The sequence below is a fragment of the Apis cerana genome, linkage group LG4 (assembly GCF_029169275.1).
Source record: "Apis cerana isolate GH-2021 linkage group LG4, AcerK_1.0, whole genome shotgun sequence".
NCBI lineage: Eukaryota > Metazoa > Arthropoda > Insecta > Hymenoptera > Apidae > Apis > Apis cerana.
The window spans coordinates 11,682,668-11,706,452 of NC_083855.1; the positions used below are offsets into that span (position 1 = coordinate 11,682,668).

A 23,785-nucleotide genomic window follows, 5' to 3' on the forward strand; every position below is an offset into this window, starting at 1 on the left:
CACCTCGAGATTGGAACGGGGTAACCTTGGACGGGGCACGTCAAACACGACGCATCGCCGTTCCTCCCTTCCATAAACTCGACCTTGCGCACGTAGGGCAGTTTCGGCTTCGAGCTAGAGGTAGGCTCTGAGGGGGAGAATTACGCTCTCTTTCCTTCCCTTTCCCTTTTCTTTTTTTTTTTCTTTTTAATTGCTACTTTACCGTGTGACGGGGACAGGGAACCCTTGGGCGGGGCAAGTCATCGACACCGAGGCGGAGCTAGCCGTCGGCCTCACCACCTTTATGTCGGCGTTCGTGAACTTTGGCTTCGCGCTGGACACAGGCTCTGACACCGGCAAAACACATCCGGGCGGACAAGTTCACGTAATCCTCCTCTTAATCGACCAACTCTTACATCAAACATTTCCTCGTACCTGAAGGCTGGGACGGGGAACGCCTGGGCTGGGCAGGGTAAAGTGAAAGGTTGGTCGCGTGACACCGTGTAAGTGGTGAGGGTGCGCGAATTCTCCGTGATGGGGAACTTGGGCCTGGTGCCGGCCACCGGTTCTGCGAGAGGAAAGGTTCTCTTCGATAAAAAGGACCCTTCGAAGTATACAGAGGGGACAGGATCCACGCGCGGGCACGATCGATGGAAGAAAAAAGAAAAGGAGAGGTGGATTTACCTGAACGCGGGCACGGGGAATCCTTGAACGGGGCACAGAAGAGTGGTAACGGTGCCCGTGGCCGTGCTGGGGTTGGTCGATTTCACGTCCAGAGCGGTTAATTTTGGTTTCGAGCTCGACACGGGTTCTGAACAGAGAGAGAGAGAGGGGGGAGGAGATGCAGAATCCCTTCGACTTGGACTTACTTGAAGATTGGGACGGGATACGCCTGGGCGGGACACTGCAGCGTGACGCCCTGACCCTGCCGGGCCTCGAACGTTCGGCTCTTGTCGATCGTGGAGAACTTTGGCTTCGCGAACCCGACCGGCTCTAGAAAGAGTAAGCTCGGACACGAAGCGCTCCAGGAAGAGCTCGAACGAGGGAGAGACGTTTATTCGCAACGCGTCTGATGTACTGGGACAGGGAGGAGGCACGGTGGACCTACCTAAACGTGGCGACTGGAAACGCCTGTGCGGGGCAAAGCAACGAGAATCCCGTGGCTTTCGTCACGCGTAATCCGACGTCGTTCACGGATGGAAACTGCGGCCTGCTGCTCGACGCCGGTTCTAAAAACAGAACGCGAGTCGCTGCGGTATATTCCGCTTTTCGTATGCTGGAATAGGGAATCCCTTTGCATCGCGGAACGAGTCTCCTCTCTCAAAATCGCGCGCTTTCTTTCCTACCTATAGACAGGCACTGGAAATCCTTGGGCGGGGCACAGGAGGGTGACGCTTTTTCGCGAGGAGGCGCTGAACCGTAGAAGATCAGTCGGTCCTGATATTTGCGGGCGAGTGCTGGATGCCGGCTCTGACGGAGAACAGGGAAAAAGAATTGAGCGGAGGCGAAAGACCGGTGTTGTTACCTGTAAGACGGAACCGGGAACCCTTGTGCCGGGCACAGCAACGTCATCGCGCCACCCAACGCCATTTTGAACGCTTGCAAATCAGCCAACGAGGGGAATTTCGGCCGTGTGCTCGCGACAGGCTCTGCAGAAACGACCAGGTATCTAACCCACGACGCGTTTCTTCACGTGTCCCCCCTCCGTTACCTGAAGGCTGGAACCGGGAACGCCTGAGCCGGGCACAGCAACGTCATCGCGCCACCGAGCGCCACTCTGAACGTTTGCGAATCGGCCAACGAGGGGAATTTCGGCCGGCTGCTCCCTACGGGCTCTGACGCGGTAGAGAAAACGAGGTAAAGCAATCGACCGCTCTCCACGTTTCGCGTACCTGAACGCTGGAACCGGGAACGCCTGGGCCGGGCACAGCAGGGTCAACGGTTGGCCGAGGTGCACCGTGTACGTCCGCGAGTTCTCGGTCATTGGGAATTTGGGCTTGGTTGCGGCCACGGGTTCTGGGGAGGAGAACGAGGTGATCGAGCGGTCGGATCGAGCGTTGCCGGGACAGGGCGCTCACCTGTGCCAGGGAACGGGGAATCCTTGGGCGGGGCAGAGGAGCGTGAGAGCCTGGTCCAGAGACGAGACGAAGCCACGGGAATTGTCCACGGTCGGGAACTTGGGCCTCGCGCTCCCCATCGGTTCTGCGAGCAATCCAAAAGATGGCATTCGCGGGGATTCGCGCGGAAAGGGAACCCTCTGTGCACAAAGAGCACAACCCCCTCCGCGTTAAGAATAAACGTGAACGGGTTTAAGGTGACTCTCGGTCACCGATTGATGCGGCGATAATATTTATTTGCGTTTGATTTTTAGAATATAGGCTTCATAAGTAGGTCCTCTTTACGCATGATCTTATGAGACGTAGAATAATGTATCGTTAAATAAGTAGATCTTTCATCTGAAATTAGATGATCGATATCTTTGGCGTTAGTTTGAGTCGTGAGAAATATTATTTCCAAAGTTTTCGAGTTTTGTAAGCATGAAATGAGATTAGTTCGAGCAAAGATGAGTTCGATTTAGGCGGAAAATAAGAATAATAGATAATGAAGGCAATAGTGAATATATCAGAAAATTCGAAATGGATAATATTCACAGAATCGGAAAATATAAACCGCGAAGAATACAATTCGTATCCGACGAAAAATCTGCAGGACCGCAAATATCTTCGAATACGAATGAACCATTAGATTTTACTTACTAATGAACTTATTAATGAAATAGTACGCGAAACGAATAATTATGCGTTAAAAAAATTAGAAGGAAAGGTACTATTGCTCTACTTGCCCTAACAAACCGAGGATGCTTCATAAAATATCGTACGAAACAACAATGCAGACTTCAATATTCAATAATTTTTTTTTCTTTATACGTAAAGATATATAATATAAAAGTTTTATGCGTTAATTTGTGTGTGAAATCATAAATTTCGAAAAGTCTGGAGTTGCTGGTTCGACCGAGAGAAACACCGATCTTCGATATTTATTTATTATGCTCGATTCTTTTAAAATAACGCTTCGTTTCTTAAGCCAGATTTTTAGATATATAATTTTACGAAGCGTCGCATGATTTATCTCAAATTAGACCGCGGATCGAACTACATTTTTGGTCTCCAAGTTTGACTGGTCGATATTATCTTCAACGTTTTTTTTATAAGCGACAATTTATCGAATAACGAAATTATATTTCTATCCGTGATATAGAATGAATAAATTGTATTGGGATTGTAAGGTTTGCTCTCGATAAAATAAGAAACGTGAAAAACTATATTTTATCAACGATACTTACTGAAAAACCGAGGATATATCTTGATAATTGTTCTAATATTAAAATATCGCTTAATATTAACGATATAAACTTCGATACTCGACAAATTTTCTTTCTTTGCACATAGACGAGATATTAGAATATAAAAGCTTTAATTTAACTAAAAAATTCACTAAGAAATTCGTGGCCTGGAAAGGGTTAATCGTCGATCAAACACGTGTGAATTAACACGATTAATCTCGTTAAAAATGAAGGAAAAACTGGAGGAAACAACAACGAATAATCCCCTCGAATGCTTATCTACCAGTTCCCTACCTATAAGACGGGAGGGGGAATCCTTGCGCGGGGCAGAAAAGCGGCAAGCTTCCGTTCGTGTTCGTGGCGAGTCCGATTAGGTTGATCGTTGTGGAGAGTTTGGGGCGGGCGCTCGCCACTGGCTCTGCGAATCGAGCGGTGGATCGAAAAAAAAGAAGAAGAAGAAGAAGAAAAGGTGCATCCGTCCGATCCTCGCCCCGTGACTTACTTGTAAACCGGGACAGGGAACCCTTGGGCGGCGCACAGCAACGTGGCCGGGCCGTCTTTCATCGTACGGAATCCCCTCGTGTCGTCGATCGTAGGAAATTTCGGCCTCACGCTCCCAACCGGCTCTGAATTTCACCAAACACGACCGCGTTCAAGCGTCTCGTGCCGAGATCACCAGAGGGATCGGGAACCCCTGCATCTGACTCGATGTATATATATATATATATGTAAATAGGTGTCCCAAAATTCAAACAAGATTTTCGAATTTCGCGGTAAATTTATTGGGAACGGAAAAAGCGTGAGAGTTCAGGATTATTAAAAATGGAGCGCTTTTTCGAATAAAATTATCGAGGCTAATTTTCATTTCGATGGATTGGTTATTCGAAATTGTCGCATTTGGGGTTCAGAAAATTCACGAGCGATCGTTGAGAAACAAATATATCAATGTGTCACTGTTTTGGAGGCAATAACGGTTAATGTGTGTTCGCTATCACGATAATCCAGTTTTTGGTGTCTAAATTGCAAGATATGGACGACATGTGGTTTCAACAAGATGGTGCCACATGCCGTACAGCCCGAGAAACAATTTAATTACCGCATGAGTCATTTCCTGGTCGTGTAATTTCCCGTTTTGGTGACCAGAATGGACTTTTTTTGAAGTCCAAGGTTTATGTCCCACGCCTCGAAGAAGGAAATTCAGCCATATTTATTTACAAAATTTGATCACACGCTATTTCATCGAATCGATAAAGAATTTTACAATTTTTAATTTTTATAAACTGGATTTTCTATCAAAAAAATTACTCCTTGCCTGAATTTTGGGACGCCCTTTGACATAGGTATGCAAACAACTTTTTTCCCCCTTTTCTTTTTCATTTCGAATTTAAGATTTCATTACGTAAATCAGCTATCAAAATTACGTCTTTCAAATTAAAATTTCCAAATTTAAATCTTCGATATCACTTTTTACACGTTCTGCTAAGATACAACGTTCCATCAGCTTCAATTTCCTAAGCTGGAACGCGAAAAAAAGTAAGCAGCGACTCTTCTTAACCCTTTCGCTACGGGCGATTTCTCGTGCAAAAATGTGCACAGTACACGAGAAAGGTCCTCAGCGGAATCTCGTGAGAAAGAAACACGACAAAAACAACATGCTACATTTCCAGAGAATGATGCTCGACGTACAACAACTCTGATCGTATCTACAATACGCGGGGAGCGATTGTATATCGCGGTAACGAAAGGATTAAAAATAAAAGAACGCTCTTTCGAACAAGAAATAATTCGAATTCGCAGAAAAAAGGAAGGCCCCCAATTTTCGAGAGAAAACGATGCTTCCGTTATCATCACGTACCTATGATTAGGAACAGGAAATCCCTGCGCCGGGCAGAGGAGTGGCAGCGTTCCATCGGTGACAACAGTGAGACCGTTTATGTTGCTCACGGAAGGGAATTTCGGCCTGACGCTTGCCACGGGTTCTGGGCGAGTTCCGGGGGAGAAAAAAAGAAGGGGAGACGTGGCTAGTCGAATCACTTACTTGAACACGAGGGCAGGGTAGCCCTGCGCGGGGCAGAGAAGGGTGACCGAGCCGTGGTTGGTCGTTCGAAAACTCCTCGAGTCGTCGATGGTGGGGAATTTCGGCCTCACGCTCCCGACCGGCTCTGATCAAATCGCAATTAAACAACCAACCGATGGTTTATTGCTTGGCAAACCGCGCATCCGAATCTTCCTCCTCTCCTTTCTACTTCTCTACCTGTTCGAAGGAACCGGGAACCCCTGTGCAGGGCATATCAAAGCCTGGCTCCCGCTCACCGCGCTCCTCAATCCACGCACATCGTCCGTCGAGGGGATCTTTGGCCGGACGCTGCCCACCGGTTCTAAGTAACACGCAACAAGTACCAAGAAAACCGTCACTTCTCTTCTTTCCAAAGGAAAAAAAAACTAAAGTTTTTCAAAAAATTCCGACAATCGTCCCCTCCTCGCGACTTTTCGTTGCTTGATGCGCGCATATCATCTGCGATATCAACGATAATACGTTCCGTACCTATGAGCCGGTACCGGGAATCCTTGGGCGGGGCAGAGAAGCGGTAAATCGCCTTTCGATTCCGTGGAGAGCCCGTTAATGTTGTCCATCGAGGGGAACTTTGGCCGTACGCTGCCCACCGGTTCTGCCTCGCAACCAAACAACCGTGACTCTCATTGCGATCTCCTCCAAACAGAAAATCGTATCCGCGAAACGAGTTGTTGCTCATGGAATAGTTGTGCACCCCAACTGAGCTCTCTCTCTGCGTCTCCCGGATTCGCTTCCGAGGTGGAAGGAAATCGTGGCGATATGGGGGGGAGAGGGGGCGAAAAGCCGCATCGAGCGCGATCTATTCGTGCTTGGTTCGCGTTTGACAGTTGAGGTACAGTTAACAGTGGTGACGATTTCACTTACCACGCGAGAGCGAAGGACAGAGCCCGGAGATCGCGTGAGGGCGCCGCAAAGCGTCGAGGGAATTTTTTTTTCGATTTGTCTCTTTCTCTTTTCGATACGTTTCTTTTATTTTTTCCTTTTTTCTCTCTATATATATATACATATATGTACGTATAATAAATAAATTTTCCAATATTCATCGAAACCGATCATGCCAAGAGTCAAATCATGGACGGGCGGTGGCGCGTGCCCGCAGGGGTACCCTGTCCCAGCATTCAGGTTTTTCCAACCAGTTTCATTCCCAGTTTCATTTCCCAAAGATGAGCTATTTATCCATTCTAGTTTTTTCCATAAATTTCGATCTCCTTCTCGCGAGATATGTTTATTATTCGTACAAAAATCATTAATGAAACTGGTTGGATCGGACAAAAGATTACATCGACATCGTGGCTACTTCGCAGGCAATCGATTTTCCAAGGTACAACGACATATATATATATATATAATGTTCGCTTGATTACGCTTAATTGCACCGTGTAGTTGAAACGCTCAACTGGTCTGGTTAACACCGGTTTTCGGGGAAAATCAATTGCCTCGGTAAACAGTTTCGAACCTAGACCAAAGTTTCCCGATACGGCACGATAAAAGAGATAGTCGGAGCACCGGGCAGCGACACGGATTCGGTATCGCGTATACGGAAGGCCGATTTACATAGCAAAAGAGTCCTCGTTCGACATCGCTCGCGTTTATCGCGCGACAATAAATTGGCGAAGCGAGAATCGAGTTTATCGAGGGGAGAAGAAGAAAAAAAAAAAAAAGAAAAAAAGAAGAAATATAGAAAATACGGATACACGAAAACATTTATTATGAATCCGCGAATCGTTGAATTATTCCGCGATTGTCAGTGTCCAGGTTCGAAACTGGAAACACGATTCTGATTTCCAATTAAAAAGTGTCTACGCGTGAGTAGACACTTTGTATCAGTCTACAAAACGAAACAATGCGACATTTTTAAATAATTATCGCGCGATTTTTTCCTCGATCGAATATTAAAAAAAGAAAAAAAGAAAGAAAGAATTATCGGGCAAATCAGAATCGTGATTTCGATCACGAGGATGAAACTCGATCGTTTCTTCTCACTTACCGGTAATGACGAGTCGTCCCTTGGTAGCCGACAGCCTCGTCTCTCCGGTCAGTCTATGCTTGGTGCGGCATTGATAGGTTTTGTATCCGTCCTCTGGTCCAACATCGCGAATGTGAAGCTCTCCGGAAGGCAACACCAAGTATTTTCCATCTGTTCCAGTCATAAAAACGATTATATTTCTCGCCTTTTTCCCCCCCTTTTTTATTTTATCGAACAAAAAATACGTGCAACTTTCTAACCGGGGATAATTGACTTATCGGAAACAACGTTCCGGCCAGAATATCGATTATATATATATATGTATATATTGGATTGTAGTCGAGGCGAGGAGAGACGTTTTAACGGAAATTGATATCAGACACGGATCTGGCAATCAGAAATATTCAATTATCCCCGATATAGGACCGCACGATACTCGTACACGCGTGCATTGGACGAGTACAATGCCGTCTTGATTAATAGATTGGCCCGCATGCGCCCCAATTATTACTACAAAGTTGGCAAAGTTGAGCGTATTTTATCCATCGTTCATCTCAACGTTCTATCGAATTCGTTCTACCGGATTCGGGCCCGCTCGTCAAACATTCGAGGGAAATTCTATCGAGTTTGCATTGTCCTCGACGAGGACTGCGCGCAGGATAGCTTCCGATATCCCCTTTAATCCTTTTAATCCTTTTCGAAACCGAGCGTTTAATTTTATCCATCATTAAATACATTTACGTACGTAACCTCAGGAATTAACCTAATAATAACGATAATAATATTCGATCGCAAATTTTCAACTACTTCTCAACTCTTTCTCTACGAATTACGTTACGTACTGGATTGTATCAAGAGAAGGATTAGAAGAGAAAAGCGAGTAAAACGAAAGGATTAATCGGTATTCGATCCACGTGATGCGCGTTTACGATTCCTCTCGGTGACTTCCGGCTATGGAACAACCACCGACGACGAACGAGCCCGATGCATGCAATTGACGACTACACGAAAAGAAGCAAGCGACTACGACACCATCGAAAAACCACAACCACATACCACACGTGTATTCTGGATTAGTCACACACTTGAGGAAAGAATGGAGATGCGAGAGAGTGTTAGTGGAGGGGGAAGGGAAGGGGGAGCCGTGAAAAAGACATTTTCACGGGGAAGGAGGGAAAGTCTGGGACAGCGCGAGCAGCGGCAGTCAACGTCGTACGAACAATTTCAACGATAATTCGTCGTTTACTCGTCGAACGAAACGAGGGACATCTATTTCGAACGATCTCGTCATTTGCCACGCTTATCAACCATCGTCGATCGCTCGATCGAAATTCGAGAGTGGAGGCCGATGGAACGAAAGAGAACGTTCTCGAAAGATAGAGACGAGGAAGAGGAGAGAGTGAGAGAGAAAAAAAGAAATAGCTACTTATACATCTTTTTTTCTTATTCTTATTTACTTGTGACTGTCACGACGCATCCTGCTACATCCTCTGCGGGTAGCAACCTGTTCTCGTGGCGACCGATTTCCGGCACCCTCCCCCTTCCTCCTCCTCTGTAATTGCAATCGCGGTGGCGACTCACAATGGCGATCGTACCTGTTGCGTGTCTCCGTTCGTCGCGTGCGAAACGATTTCTCTGCTCGAACGGAATACAGGATCGCAGAGGATATTATACGGCTACTGTTATTACGACGAGCGATAACCCCCGGTCGATGCCCGGGGGAAGGGGAGAGAGGAGGAGGGAATCCTTGAAAACGTTTGCTTCACGACCGCGTGATTGCGAATGGAAAGCTAACGTCCGTCTCTCTCTTTTTCTCTCTCCTATACGCGGCGTTAAATGGAGCAAACTTGAGCGTTAGCAGCGTGTTCGTTCGAGAGGGGGAGAGAAAGAGAGAGAGAAAGAGAAAGAAAGAGAGAAAAGGAGAAAAGTCTCGCGAGCGTGGACAACGAAAGAGGATGAAAAAAAAAAAATGTTTCGTCGTTTCCTCTTTTTCTTTTTCTAAATATCTCTGTTCAATGTACCGTAATCGGCGCTAGGATATATTTCAGTGGTCTCGTCTTCGATCCAAGAGTCAACCTCGACGAATTCGGCGACGAAGCTCGGTATGTGACACTTGATAATTGCGGCGTTCCCCCGAAGGACGTGTTCGTCCATCACGTTCACTGCATACCGCTGCCCGACAACTGCAACCAGACACCGGTTTCCGGTTTTACCATAAGCCGCACATCTACATACACCCTCGTATCCGTGATACGATCGATCGTACGTTGCGATCGGCGGTTCGAGAATTCGTGCGACGCTACTCGGCGTAGCTTTTCAAAGCCTATCTACCATCCCCGCACCCTCCCCCGTATTCTATCCGATTACGAAGCCGATTCTATCCGATCCATCGATTTTTTCCCTCCCACTCCACGAATCATCGCACGAATCGAAGAACGAACGGCCCACGGCAACGACGAGGGAGCGAATTTTTTTAGCCAATCTCTTTCTCCTTCCATGCTTGAGATCGATACCGTACGACTGTCCATCGGCCACGTAACTGCCGCCGTTCGAATCGATCCATCCCACTACGTCCACGTGGTCGGCGACGAACGATGGAACCTGACACTTGAAAATCGCCGCGTTCCCGCGGATCGCGAACTGATCGTAAACCTGAACCTCGAAGTATTGGGCGACCACTGGAATGAAAGCGTGACAAACAGGGAAAATATAATATATATCTATAGAGAGAGAGAGAGAGAGAGACACAGAGTTGGTTTGTCGATCGACTGCTTTGATCCACTCGATTAAAATTTCAATGAACCGCGAGTTGCCGGCCTCTCCGCAAACGAGTAGCGCACGACGAGAGCGTGACGTCGCTTCTCTTTCCACCCGATGGAAATTAGGCTAGCCGGCGGACATCAATTTCCTCGCCGGTTTGATTAGCCTGGCTTAATCTAATCCGAAATCACGGAACGGGGCCGAGCAAACGGTGCCGGTTTTCCAAACCGTTTCATTTCACCACCGCTCGTTCGGGTTGAACGACAAATATTTGACACGAAACGTATTTCCACGGCCTTATTTTATAACCTTTAATGACAAATGGAACGGCGCAACCACACGTGAAACGTACTCGCTTCGTTTACGAGAAGATGGCAAAAGTGCGGAGATACTATCGCTCGTCTACGAATAGAAGAAAACGAATAAACGTATAGACTGTATACGTTAACACGGAATATATACGGAATATAGGTTGTACAACGTGAAGTTGTCAATTTTCGAGAAATCAATCGCGACTTGTAAACTCTATTTAACCTATACTTTGCTTGGCGTGTTTTCACGTTGTCTTCTTCTATTTACTTTGTGCAATAAGTTCTTTTTTATGTTGGTTTAGAAAGAGAAGTTTTTTGAAAAGTTTTTTGAGAACGATATAGTGTTTACGAACGAGTTTAAAATATTATTCCTTTGCGAGGTTAAAGTGAGCCACGATGCAGCCGAAGCATACCGAAATATTAGGTTAACTTTCGGAAAAGATTCCATCGATGAGAGAGGTGTTCGGTAGTGATTTCAAAAATTCGAATCTGAGAATTTTGAAAATGAGATTGATCTCTAATGACAATTTTCAGACATTTGTGTTTCGAAGTGTGTTTACCGTGTAAAAGTCAAAATGATAGAAATTTTTGAATAGGATTATAACCTGTGATGAGAAATAAAAATATACGATAATCGTACACGATCTAGATTATGGTTGGATGCTAATAAAAATTCTAAACGAATGTCGTAACCATGAGCCGAAAAAAGTTATAGTGATTGTATATTGGTCTATAAAGAGAATAATTCATTATTTTTTTCTGAAACGAGAAGATAACAGCAGCATCCTACTGCCAAGAGACGCGTACATCACAAGCCATTATATATTCATCAGATATTTCACCAACCAATATTCGTTTCGCCATTTACGGTAGCTTTTAAAAAGTAAAATATTCGACACTCGAGGAGCTGAATTAATCGCAAAATTTCTTCGCGCTAAAACCATGAAGTTCTATAAAAAAATGGAATCTCGTTGATTAAAGCCAAATAACTTGGCCATCCTCTCGCAACTAGTTATATAATTAAAATTTCGAACGAAGTTACTTCGAGTGATAATTTTACGTAATTACGTTTAACCGTTACGATCGATATGCTCGCCCTACAAATATCGTATCCTATCGATTCTCCTCTCGATAAACGGGATTAGATCTCCTCGGATGGAGAAGGCAGAAATCGATACTCGGCAACGTACGATCGACACCCGAGGCCGTGAAATAAATTCCATCGGGCCGCGGTCTACCTATTACCTTTCGCGCTCGATCGTCACCCGAACGAAAGTGGATCGTCTCGTCCGCGGTCGCGTTTAATTCGCGCTCCACGGCCTCGATTAATCCGAGTTAACCTAATCCGGTAGGATCGCGGCGAGTAACGAGGCCACTGCCAGCCGCACGCTCTGCCTCCGCTCCGCTCCATCGCTTTCCCCCGTCGAACAGCTCGCGTTGAATAGCTCGGTAACAAAGTTTCCGCACTTATCGCCAATACAAATCCTCTACGATCGTCGTCCTCCTATACGTGTACACCTCGAGAGAAGGCAAACAGGCTCTCGGTCGAGCCTGTCTGTTGTTGTCTGTTGTTCGAGCGAGAGGGATGATGAGCACGCTGGTAATTCCATTTATTAATTCCATTAAAACTGGTCTGGTCGGTTGTTAAGACGGTCAAATCGAGTTGCTCGCGTTACTATTATTTTCGTGCGAAACGAAACGGGAATTGAAGACGAGATACGCGAGATTTGTTTGTGCGGGGGAAATAATCGAAGGGAAGCCGAAGGTAAATAAGGAAATTAATGCCTCTTTCCATTACCGAGCCTCTCGATCGACGGAACGATTGTTCGTGATCGATCGGTGGGAGGAGGGGGAAGAGGAGGTTGAGGAGAAGGGAGAGGGAACGAAGCTAAGTGCTCATCGCGGTCTCGCTAAATATCTTCTCGAGTAATCGAGACGAGAGAGAGAGAGAGAGAGAGAAGAAGTACCCTTTTCTTCTTGGCTGTTGGCAGAGTACGTGGATCCGTCCTCGACAGCCAGCCACTCGATCACGTCTACGAAATCCGCCACAAAGCTCGGCACCAGGCACTTCAAGGTTGCCGTGTTGCCGCGCAAGACGAACTCGTCGATGACCCTCGTCTCGTAGAATTGCTGGACCACTGCAACGCGCATTTTCCCAGAGAGCGTGAAACGGAATCGCGCGCCCCTTCGTTACAGGGAAAGGGGAGGGAGGGGCATGACGTGAAGCGAAACGAATTTTGAAAATTCATTGGGGAACGGATGGAGTGAAACGAGGCGTTTCCTCTCCTCTCCTTTCTTTTTCTTCTTTACATTATTCGGCGAGAAAAGAGAAAAATCGTGACACCATCGTAATCACCATCGCCTACCGTAATCCTCTCCGCCCGTGTAAACCGTTCCATCGTCGGCCACCCATTGATCCACCTGTACGAACTCGGACACGAAACTCGGTATCTTGCATTTCATGATCGCGCTGTTTGCCCGTATCACGTACTCGTTCTCGGCCTCGGTGACGTAGAACTGCGAAACGACTGCCCGCGCGGGCACAAACGGCACAGGATCAACGATCGTGTTCGAAGGTTGTATTAGAGATTATACTCGGATGGACGTAACGCGAATTAGATTCCGTCTGATTGGGAAGAAATCGAACACGCCCCGGCGAGCCCTCTGCCTACCTCGATCGAATCATTCGACAAACCGTAAATTCTCTTTCTTCCCCCCGATCGAAACGAACGAAAGATTCGGACGCTCGAAGGAGGAGGAGATTCGCCGGGGGGCGCGCGACTGATCTTAAACCCTCTCACACCCTGCTGGCCGACAGCTGGATCCTCCGGTATGTATACTTCTCCGTCCTCCCTGATCCACGCCTCGACCGTAACGAACTCCGCTATGTAACTCGGGATGCTGCACTTCAATATCGCGCTGTTCCCCCTGATCACGTACTCGGTGAGAATTTCCGGCTGATACGGCTGCGTGACGACTGCACGGAAAAACAGAGGCGAGAGAACACCCTCTCGATCCCTTCGAGGGAAGGAGAGGGCGTAGGATACGACGAAACGCTGTTATTCCTCGTACGTACGGTCGGTAATCGGGTATATTTTCTTGGGAAAGGCGTATTAATCCCGAGGCGTGCGAGATGGGACGGTTCATTAACCCTGGGATGGTTCGCGTTGCCGCCGCCGTTCGACCGCCGCCAGACCGGCGTGGACCGGAAACGAATCGTTACCACGTGCCACTTTGAACTTTTACTTCGGCGAGCTTGTCGTGGGGGGAGGAGGGAGCAAGGTGGAGGAGAGACAAAGGACGGAAACAGTAGTACCGTAATCGTTGGTCGGCTTGAAGGTCGAACCGTCGCTTCCCACCCAGGAATCGACCGACACGAATTCCGCGACGAAGCTGGGTATAGTGCACTTCAAGATGGCTGCGTTTCCGCGTATCACGTACTCGGACACGACCTCCGCCTCGTAGTACTGAGTGACGACTGGTGGAAACGAAAGCTGCGATCAGTTGCCCTCCTTTGAACGGTCTTTTCTCTAAATCAACCCTTTCGTTATTACTATAGCACTATGGTCGCTCTCCATAAAATGCCACCGACGTACTCTGCACGAGATTGGAGTTATTGCATCGTATCCTTGACGCGAGATTTCTCGATAATAAAACTGAGCATAAAAGAGAAAAATTTTCGCCGACGATTACAGCAGCGTGCGCATTTTCGCCACGGCGGAGCTCGAGGATCGACTTTCGGCTTTTGAAAATTAGGAGAACAAGCAATTTCGAGCGAACGATCTATCCCTTCATACGACGTTGACGGACTCGCTGCGAAGTTAACACTCGAAACGATCCTCCATATCCTACCGTTCTTCTCGTCCGGATTAAAAGAATTCCCTTGATCGTCCTGCCAGCCAACTACTTGAACGAACTCCGCAACGAAGCTCGGTATGCTGCACTTGAGAATAGCCGCGTTCCCGCGTATCACGTACTCGTTGTTTACTTCCGACTGATAATACTGGTGCACCACTACAATATATATATATACATACACGTATAAACGGAAATGAGGCGAACGAGCTTTTTAATTTCGCACGAGCCGTGCGAAATCTGAAATTAACCGTGGCATCATCGATCATCATCATCATCATTGTTACATGTATATCTCGACGCGAGGTCGATGCGGTTTTCCATCGATGACGTAATATATATGTATGTCCGCGACGAATTGCAACGCACGACGTTGACGACAGCTTCCCGTTGAACGGTGACGTATTCTTAGCGCTCGTCGAGCAGATCGATTCGTCGGCATCTTACACCGCAGCCGCGAGAGAAAAGAGAGGTTTGGTTCCAGGAGGAGAGCGTCGTCGGTGCACTTTGACTCTGTGTATGCGCGCCCGTATTCCACGCATGTGCGGGCACACGCGAGGAGAAAACTACAACGCCACTCACTCCGAGGGGATGGAGGGGAGAAGAGGAGAGGGCGGGAGAGGAGAAAGCGAAGCGAAGGGTGTAAGAGAGGAGAGAGAAGGGGGAAGGACGTCTCTCTGACGTCGACGTCGACGATGCGCTCCAATTATTTGGGCCACCACGCTCCCCCCCTTTGGTAGAAATAACGAGCTGGAGTAAGGAGAACGAGATTCTCGCATGCATCGATTACACGCTTTTTCAAAAATCGGTATCCTCCTTTTTTCCTCCCTCGTTCGAGAGAGAGAAAACGATCTGCTCGCGAGCGTCGGGAGAAAGATAGATAACGCGAGCGATCGTCTACCGTAATCGTCGCCGGGCACGAACTCCTCTCCCTGATCGGTATGCCAGGACAAAACCTTGACGAAATCGGCGACGAACGACGGAACGACGCACTTCAAAATGGCACTGTTCCCACGGATCGCGTACTCCTTGTTCACGTCCGTGTCGTAGTATTGCGCCACCACTGCGACAACGATTTCAGTTTTTTTTTTTTTTCCTTTTAAAAACGATCAAAAGTGGCGAGAGAGTAAACGCCGCCTCTCCGTTTCCCTTCTCCCCTTATTTCGAATATTTCGCACCACTCCACGGCACTCTGCTAATACTCGCGCCCCTTGTAAGTGGGTCGTGCTGTAACTGGGTCAACGCGCGAATTGCCGTATCGAATTACCGTGGACGAATTACGAATTTTCACGTGATGCGGGAAATCGGAGAGAGAAGAGGGGAAGTCGTTGAAGGGGTAGCAGAGAGGGGGCGAATTTTCTTGCGAACAACGATAACAATAACAACGGCGGCGGCAGCGATTACTCGTCGTGAAAGGTATGCCTGCGCTAATTTTCGCATCCGAAATCGATTGCACAGGAAAACCGTGCGATAATTGCCACTGATGATACCATATTGCTCACCGTACGTGTCGCGATACGTATTGAAAAGTATCGAGCCAAAAGTTCGTATTCGTCGCTCGTTCGCTGTTCTAAACAGCTGGAAAGAAAACGGTTTTTTAACGTGTCCCGCCGCCTGGTCAATCTTTCGCGTCGTACCATTGTCCTTCGATTCAATTTTATAATTAGATTAGAACGGAAAGATATTTCGATAAAAAATTGTGACCGTATAATGTAAATTCATCTTTTATAAGAAAGATATCTGAAGGAAAAAGAAGAAGAAATATTTGGTTATTTTTTTTTTGCAATTGTTGCTTGTTCTCTGACAACAGCAAGACGCTTTTGTTTTTTTCCTTTCTTTTATATCGTGGTTCGATCAATCACGAAGCCTTTCGCTTCATTGTCTCGTAAGAAAAGTGACAGATGGCCAGGCGACGGCGATGACTTCCCGCCGTAACTTCGGAGGAGAAGAGGACAACCACTTACCGGCTCTCACGTTAACATCTCGGCTGTGAACTGAACCTGCTGGGGAACGCGCCAGACAGCTGTAAACCTGAGCATGAACCTCTTGACGATAATCCTCGGCGCGGAAAGGGGGGAAGACCAAATTTCCGTTCGGCAAGACCTGCGATCACGCACAAAGAATCGTTAAAGAATCAATAGATCGAGCAATTAAACGAGCGACGCGATTCGATGCGACACGCGACGGCACGTGGGCGAACGTTCGAATGGTGGAAAGTTAATTAATCGTTATTGCACGAAATGGTGATGTAACGAAGAGGGAATAAATACTTTGCAATCGCTTACGATTCCCTCCGAGAGAGATAAAGCGATACCTGTCTGAGTCCGGGAACATCCCCAACAGCGCTTCCGTCAGCACGAACCCAAATGATATCCGGTTGGGGGTTTCCTCTTGCCTGGCATTCGACGACAGCTCCGGTTCCGTTCGAGAAGTCGACTCGATTTGGTGGTTCCTTCACGAATACCGGTCCCATGGATTCATCCTCGGCGCAAGCCACTGTGCAAAAGAAGAATTCTGGTCAAGTTTAAGGGAGAACGCATTGGATCTTACGGGGGAGAGGCAATCTCGATCGTTCCGCCATGCCACTTGCAACGCGGCCACCGAAGGGGCTTAATCGAAACTGTCAACGGCATAAGGAACTTTTGTTGCGTGTCTTTCAGCCTCGCTTATCATCCGTCCGCCAGGATACGCGACACCCACGTTCAATTGGCGCGTCGCCAATTGCAGCGAACAACAGGTTGCCGGTCTGCTATTGAATAATATGCTATCAACGTCACGTGACCATAAGGGAGACGGCAATGCGTGATTCCTTTTCCGTCTCGGAGATTTCGAGTCATCCACCTAAATCGATCGCCTATCGTTACTCGAACTCGCTTAACGCGCAAACATCCTTCCGATTCACTCGTATTTATTTTAAATCTCGTGCAACGAGATTTCCGCGTGTTTCCGATTATACAATAGTCCCTTGTTCCATTTTCGTAATCGCGTACGATTTTATAACCACGTTTACGACGAGGCGAGAACGGATAAACGCAGCGCCGATGTGTAAAATCCAAGTCACGGAGAACCGGTTATCGAGGCATCCGCGCGCCGATCCAACCGAGGGAACGAGCTGCACGGGCGCAGAAGGAAGGAACAGGTGTTTCCAATTTTTCTCCTTTATCTGAAATTTCTTGTACCCGCCTGCCCTCGCCCAGTCCTCGACAAAGCGCATTTACCCTCGACTCGTTTTCTCCAATGATCCCCGTAATCCGATTCGACACTTGTATGGCAGCAGTCGTTGTATAGATTTATATTATACGGAGAAAAGTATTTTTGCGAAAAAATACACGCTTTTGTCGTAACCTGAATGAACAGCTTGTTCATTAACGAAACGCTTTTACTCGCGCGCAAGGAGAAGGGAAAAGGAGGATGAAAGAAAGATTGATCGGTGACCCGATAAACCCGATGTAAAAGTGTTTTTTCGTTAAGTTGCAGCGTTACGCGTTCACGATCAAAGACGAGATTCTTCCCGGTCGATAACCGCTCTGTAATCTATATATAGGCAAGCTTTGAAACACGTTCGGACACGCTAAATCCAATATATATTTCCAACAAAGATATATACGAGCATATAATATACACCGGTGTGCCGTGTACCCGTTCGCACGATGGAAATGATGCGCGTGTGATTCACGCGCTTATTCTTCCACGCATGCGCGCATGTTGGAACTCGAAACATCGTGACGATCATAATAATAATAGAAGGAAAGAGTTTTAAAAAGTTCCGCGCTCGAAAATTGTTTTTTCTTCTTTCGATTCTATTCAATTCGTCGAAACACGTAACACGAGTGTTGATAAATATGTCGCAGGAAATGATTGACGACAATGATGGAAAATTTAATAGTTGAAGTTACGAATAAAATTATTTTCATAAGTTACTTCGATAATTTATCGTTCAAAGCATAATAATAGTTGAAAATAATTGTAATGCTAAACGTTTTAGATTATACGAGAAACGTAATAAATACGAATAAATATTATTTAAGCATTTTAATAAGTAATTACTTGATGTAACTTCATCCAAAAATTTTTAACTAATTACTTTTTCAACGCATTAATCTTCTGATTGGTATTTCAAGAAAAATCAAACATCGTCGAAAATAATTATCATCCGAATCTTGCAACCGACTTTTAGGTCAAGTACAGGTTCCGTTGGTTTCTTCGATTTAGTTCTTGAGACTATTTTTGGAGGAAAGCTAACTCTCCTGCTTCGTAACACCATTTTTTCCCCTTCTTTTTTCTCCACGACGCGGCCTTTTTATGTCTCCTTTCTCCCCTTTTCTTTCTGCGTTTTATTAAAAAGTCTGTGCCAACGTCCAACATCGAATCACCGCCTCGTGTTGGAAAAAACGCGACTAAATCAAAGGATTCACCTGGCGAGGCACGGTGCTCGAACCAAGCTATGATTCTCTTTCGAGCACGGGTGTCCGTTCTTGGAACAGCGGCAGCTGTTCCTTTCCCTTCGTTTCCTCCTTCTCCCCTCGTTCTCGATCTTTTCTTCGGCAGCTGCAGTCCGTGCTCCGTTTCTACCTACTACCTACGCCTCTCGTGTGGACCTTTCACGAGCTCACGGATTCGAAACGAAGCAACGAGAGATCGCATCCGTCCAGCTAGATTTCCCATCTGCCCTATATTACTCCCCAAGGGAACGGAATTCCTTTTTTCGAGTCACAAAAAAAAGAAAGACACCAGGATGTTGATTCTCTCTATTCTCTCAGTTGCAACAGTATCGATCCGCTGAGAGGAAACGTGACTGTTTTTACTTTATTAATATTAAATCAAGGACGTATCTTTGGTATGAGAAAGTCTCGAATTTCACGATCAATTCGGATTAATTTAAGACAATTGCAAAATTCGTTCCGTCTCTTTCTTCTCTATTCATTCTTTCGATTGATGGGACAAATTCTTTTCAAAGAACGTGCTATCCGAAAGATGAGTAACTGCGTCAGCTGCTGACCTCACGGCGCGTTATACGTGTTCGATGCATAGACGATTAGATGGTCGAGATATAACGCAGTAGCGTATGCTTTCGAGCTCGCGTCTTATCTTTAATAATAACGCAAACGCTTCCACGAACCGAGACATTGTTGCATCACGATCAAGACCCATTCTCTCATCCAACGATATCGAATTCACGGTCATCGTTCACCATTGCAAGTGATATTTTTTTTCTTTTATTTTTTTTTTTTTTCTTTTTTACGACTAGTTGACTCACCGTTCGTCAATGCCAGAACAGCCAAGAGTAGCATCGTCGTTAGATACGTGGGTATGTTACACCCTCCTCCTGGAGGATCGAGCCACATTCTGATCCTGTCTTCCTTGATCGCACTGATTCTCACCTAATTCCACAGAAAAACACGCGAACTTGATTTGAATTGAATTGAGTTGGCCGATTCACCAGAGGATTAGAGTCACGTGCACGATCGCAACAGCCACGCCTATACATAGTTATATATAGTACGAGAAGAGAAAAGGATTAAAAATCTAAAATTTGTTTTCCGCCTGGAAAAGGATAGGACGCTAGTGTTTCATAGCGCGCCATCGATGAATACGTTTTGATTCGAATGACCTTTGCACGGTTCAAGGCCGACTGGTTACTGTTTCTTCATCCATCAACGCGTCGAGATCGCGTCGAATTTTTTCGAGGTCGTCACGGAGATTGTCATGCGATCGGTGCAAAGCCATTAAGCGGAAGCGGAACACGTCATCGGTCGTACTTGATAGTTCCCTCTATCTTTACATTCTCATACGACCGATATCTTGCACGTGCGATGCGTATCAAAGAAACGTGTTTATCTTGGCGGAAATGGAAAAAAGAAAGAAAGAAAGAAAGAAGCGTGTACGTGAATGGAGCCTTATTCGAATCTGGGATGAAGATCTTGGAGAAAAAGATTCCTCCAAGCCTTTTTCGCCACGAAATTACGAGGCCGGTATTACGAGGCTTGTGCGCGTCAACGTTTTAAGCAAGTTAAAAAGCGAAGCGGCCGAAAACGAAGAAAAAGGATGAAAAAAGAGGAGATGAAAAAAAGAAAAAAAAAAAAGGAAATCAATGCATGAAAACTGAAAGTGCACGAAGCCTTTAGCATCCGTCGGCTCGTGATAATCCTGGAACACGTTGTCGCTCGTTTTTCAAAAGCGCCGGTGATACAGCGTGCACGTGCTGAATCGTTGATAGCATGTTGGTTAGGTAGGAAGAAGAGAAGTGAACGGGAGAGACGAGAACGACGGAAGAGAAGCAAGAAGAGGGACGGAGAAGAGGAAGAGAGATGGAGAATGGGATGGAGAAAGCAAGAGAGAGAGAGAGAAAAGCAGCGAAGCACGGAGTAGTGCGGCTCGTCACGGAGCTGCTCCCTCTCGGTGGGTTTATTGATCGCAGGGTGCGGAGCGGACCAATCTACCCCTCGTGCAGCGTACGCCATGCTGGCTGGTATTTGCCCGAACCAGTCCGCTTGCTTGCCAGCCTGCCCGATTCTCCTCCGTCAACCTTCGCTAAATCTGGAAAACCCACCCCCGCCCCTATTAAAACTCGGCATGGCCCACTATCTGTACCAGAAATACTATTCTCGTACTTCTCTTCTTGCCACGAATCTAAACTAGAAGATACAAAAGCGAAGACAAATTACGAATAAATTAATATCACCGTGTTATTGTTCGTATAATTAATCTTGACGTTAATAGTAATACTACGACCGATAGATCTGGGCCATCTACAATGTCTATCTGACTTCGAGTAAGGTCACCACCCTTGCACGCGACGCGGATAAACTTTTGTCTGATCTTCTTTCGGCAAGCATCTCCAGTCTTTTTTTGCATCGAGAAAAGATTCGCGAAAAGATGTATCATTCGCGAACAATAAATATTTTCCAATAATATCCGTTGAATCGTTTTGTAATTGCAATGGATCGTACGTGGAATCGTTTTGTAATTGCAATGGAAAAGAATCGCGTGCTGCGTCTTTCTCTGCGTGTCTGCGCTTGATTATTTTGTATTTTGGGATGAGACAACCGACTTGTCAGTTTCTTTCGATCCAACAATTCTCCGAGTACATCGACCTAACTTTTACCAAGATACGCCAGCGAGCTGTTGCGATCACGAGTTGTTGCAAGAGAATATTATCGGTATGAAGCTTTCAATCGGAAACGATCACCCGCGGTAATCACACTCTCTACGTTCACAGAACACATGCACACGCGAACACACCCACGGAAGATTTCGCAAATCCTCGAAAGATTGATTAGATCTTTTCGAATTCGCCTTTTTCTTTTGCGATAATCGCACGCAAATTTCAAATAGGCGAATTCGAACGTGACTCACACGTGCAACCTTCTACACAACGTTTTCACCGGTTTACGTACCGACGACACGTCGATCAAAACGTAAAGATACACGCTGACCACACCGGTACAACGAACAGAACGAACACTCTAGGTCCGTAGACGACCGAAGAGTGCGGCGAGGAGCGTCGTTTGCTTCGGGACAGCGGCTGCTCCACGGGATCTTGGAGATCGATGGTGGGGGAATCTACGTCGTGATTCGCTGTTACCTCTCATTGTGGTGGGGACGCCGGTTGGTCGACCTTTGTCACACGCGACGGAAGCTATACTTTCGCACCAAGTTCTTTAATTCTAATTGTTCTATGTTTATATATTGTCACATTACCAAATTTCACTTTCTTAAAATATTTTTTCATATATATAAATGATCCAGTTTTAATAAACCATTTTTACGCATGTTTCCAGCGCTTACTTTTTGAATTAAGAAAAAGAATTTACTATCTTATCACGAAAAAGAGATTTTATAAAATTTGTTATTGAATAAAAATTTTCATAAAAAAATTTTTATTCGAAAGATTGTAAGAATTGTAATATAATATGATCAATATTTAAAATTGTTTTATATTTAATCCTATCTTATATATGATATTCTCCGTTAATAATTGAAATTCTATACTCTTCAGACTTTCAAATATTTGAATGATTCATACGATTACGATGAATGAAAATCGAAAGTACCGTTTTGTAGTGACGTAAAAGAATACCGGTGAGAACGTCATCGAAATATGACTACTTTATTGACAAATATTCCAAACTCGTGTGAATTATTCCACGAGTTTTGTCAGTGCGACGCTTGATAAGGAAGGATTCGTCCGTCTCTGCCACGAATTGGTGTCAAACATGATCGAAAGAGAACAGACAAAAAAGGATATAAAAGAATTAACGAAAAATGACAAGTATTCGATTTTACTTCCAACTTATAACGAAATCGAGAATTTGCCTATAATTATTTGGCTTATTATCAAGTATATGGATGAGAGGTAACTATCGTGGCAACATAACCTCAAAAGTGAATGAAATCATTGCTCCTGAAATGGTGTAATTATACAATTATAAATATGAAATCAAAAAAATTGGTCAGTCAAGTGAAAATATGCAACATTCTAGCGATCTGGATTATGAGATAATCGTGATAGACGATGGTTCTCCAGATGGAACATTGGATATGGCCAAACAGCTGCAAAATGTGTACGGTGAGAACAAAATTGTTTTGAGACCAAGAGAAAAAAAACTTGGGCTGGGCACAGCTTATATGCATGGGATTAAACATGCTACAGGAAACTTCATTGTCATTATGGATGCAGATTTGTCTCATCATGTATTTATTTTAGTCTTTAAACGCTTTACTTTAAGAATAACATTGAATTTATTATTTTTTATGTATATTTTTATTTTTATAGCCTAAATTTATACCAAAAATGATAGAACAACAGAGATATCTCGATTTAGATATTGTTAGTGGCACCAGATATGCACAGGGTGGAGGAGTTTATGGATGGGATTTCAAAAGAAAATTAATAAGTAGAGGAGCAAATTTCTTAACACAGCTTTTGTTGAGACCAGGAGCAAGCGATTTGACGGGAAGTTTTAGGCAAGTAATTTAAAATTAAATAATATAAATTCCGTAATTAATAAATAAATTATGTACTATTAAAATTATAGGTTGTATAAAAAAGATGTACTGGAAAAACTGATACAGTCTTGTATATCAAAAGGATATGTCTTCCAGATGGAAATGATTGTAAGAGCAAGACAATTCAAGTACACTATAGGAGAAGTTCCAATTACGTTTGTCGATCGTCTTTATGGAGAATCAAAATTGGGAGGATCGGAAATTTTCCAATTTGCAAAAGGTCTTCTATATCTTTTTGCCACTACATAATATAATGCATATTAAAAAAAATAACATTCCTTGTGTATAAAAATTACATATGTAAAGAAGAGAAAGTGTATATTATGTTTTTTAAATAAATACTTATAATTTAAATTTCTTTATCGATATTACGCGATAATTAATTTAATTTTTTAAATTAATAAAAAGCAAATGCGTTGTTGCGAAACGAAAACGCACGTGTATACATACACGTGGTTGTGAATGACACGGTACACATATAACGATTC

At 45.2% G+C, this 23,785-nt stretch overlaps 2 protein-coding genes across 51 annotated transcripts in view; one reads left to right on the forward strand and one right to left on the reverse strand.

Moving 5' to 3' along the window:
• The window catches only part of LOC108001865 (cell adhesion molecule Dscam2), a 61,119-nt gene extending 39,300 nt beyond the window's left edge, over window positions 1-21,819 (reverse strand). For 9 of the 50 annotated variants that reach the window (XM_062074212.1, XM_062074209.1, XM_062074183.1 and 6 more), the window contains exons 1-6: window positions 21,686-21,819; window positions 19,546-19,669; window positions 16,603-16,784; window positions 16,253-16,391; window positions 13,750-13,911; window positions 7,384-7,533 (exon numbers count right to left, since the gene is read on the reverse strand). In XM_062074212.1, coding sequence (XP_061930196.1) covers window positions 7,384-7,533; window positions 13,750-13,911; window positions 16,253-16,391; window positions 16,603-16,784; window positions 19,546-19,633 — 721 coding nt within the window. In that variant the 5' untranslated portion in view covers window positions 19,634-19,669; window positions 21,686-21,819. Of the gene's footprint in view, window positions 1-848; window positions 973-1,325; window positions 1,450-1,504; window positions 1,629-1,690; window positions 1,815-7,383; window positions 7,534-9,383; window positions 9,546-9,875; window positions 10,041-12,400; window positions 12,572-12,799; window positions 12,962-13,749; window positions 13,912-14,285; window positions 14,448-15,189; window positions 15,352-16,252; window positions 16,392-16,602; window positions 16,785-19,545; window positions 19,670-21,685 lie in introns of all 50 variants that reach the window. The other 41 variants (XM_062074164.1, XM_062074177.1, XM_062074181.1 and 38 more) reach the window with 16 other exon arrangements.
• A 507-nt stretch (window positions 21,820-22,326) lies between these two features.
• LOC108001830 (dolichol-phosphate mannosyltransferase subunit 1) lies at window positions 22,327-23,651 on the forward strand. Its single transcript, XM_017063063.3, has 4 exons — window positions 22,327-22,644; window positions 22,772-22,982; window positions 23,065-23,255; window positions 23,327-23,651. Exons 1-4 carry the CDS (start codon window positions 22,505-22,507, stop codon window positions 23,544-23,546), a joined length of 762 nt encoding a protein of 253 aa, XP_016918552.1. The 5' UTR covers window positions 22,327-22,504; the 3' UTR covers window positions 23,547-23,651.
• Window positions 23,652-23,785: the final 134 nt, after the last annotated feature.

Excerpts from the sequence above, each read along its gene's own strand:
- LOC108001830 (XM_017063063.3), top strand. The coding sequence starts at position 22,505 with ATGATCGAAAGAGAACAGACAAAAAAGGATATAAAAGAATTAACGAAA. Across the intron at positions 22,645-22,771 it reads ATCAAGTATATGGATGAGAG|CGATCTGGATTATGAGATAA; the intron begins GTAACTATCGTG and ends GCAACATTCTAG. Across the intron at positions 22,983-23,064 it reads ATGCAGATTTGTCTCATCAT|CCTAAATTTATACCAAAAAT; the intron begins GTATTTATTTTA and ends TTATTTTTATAG.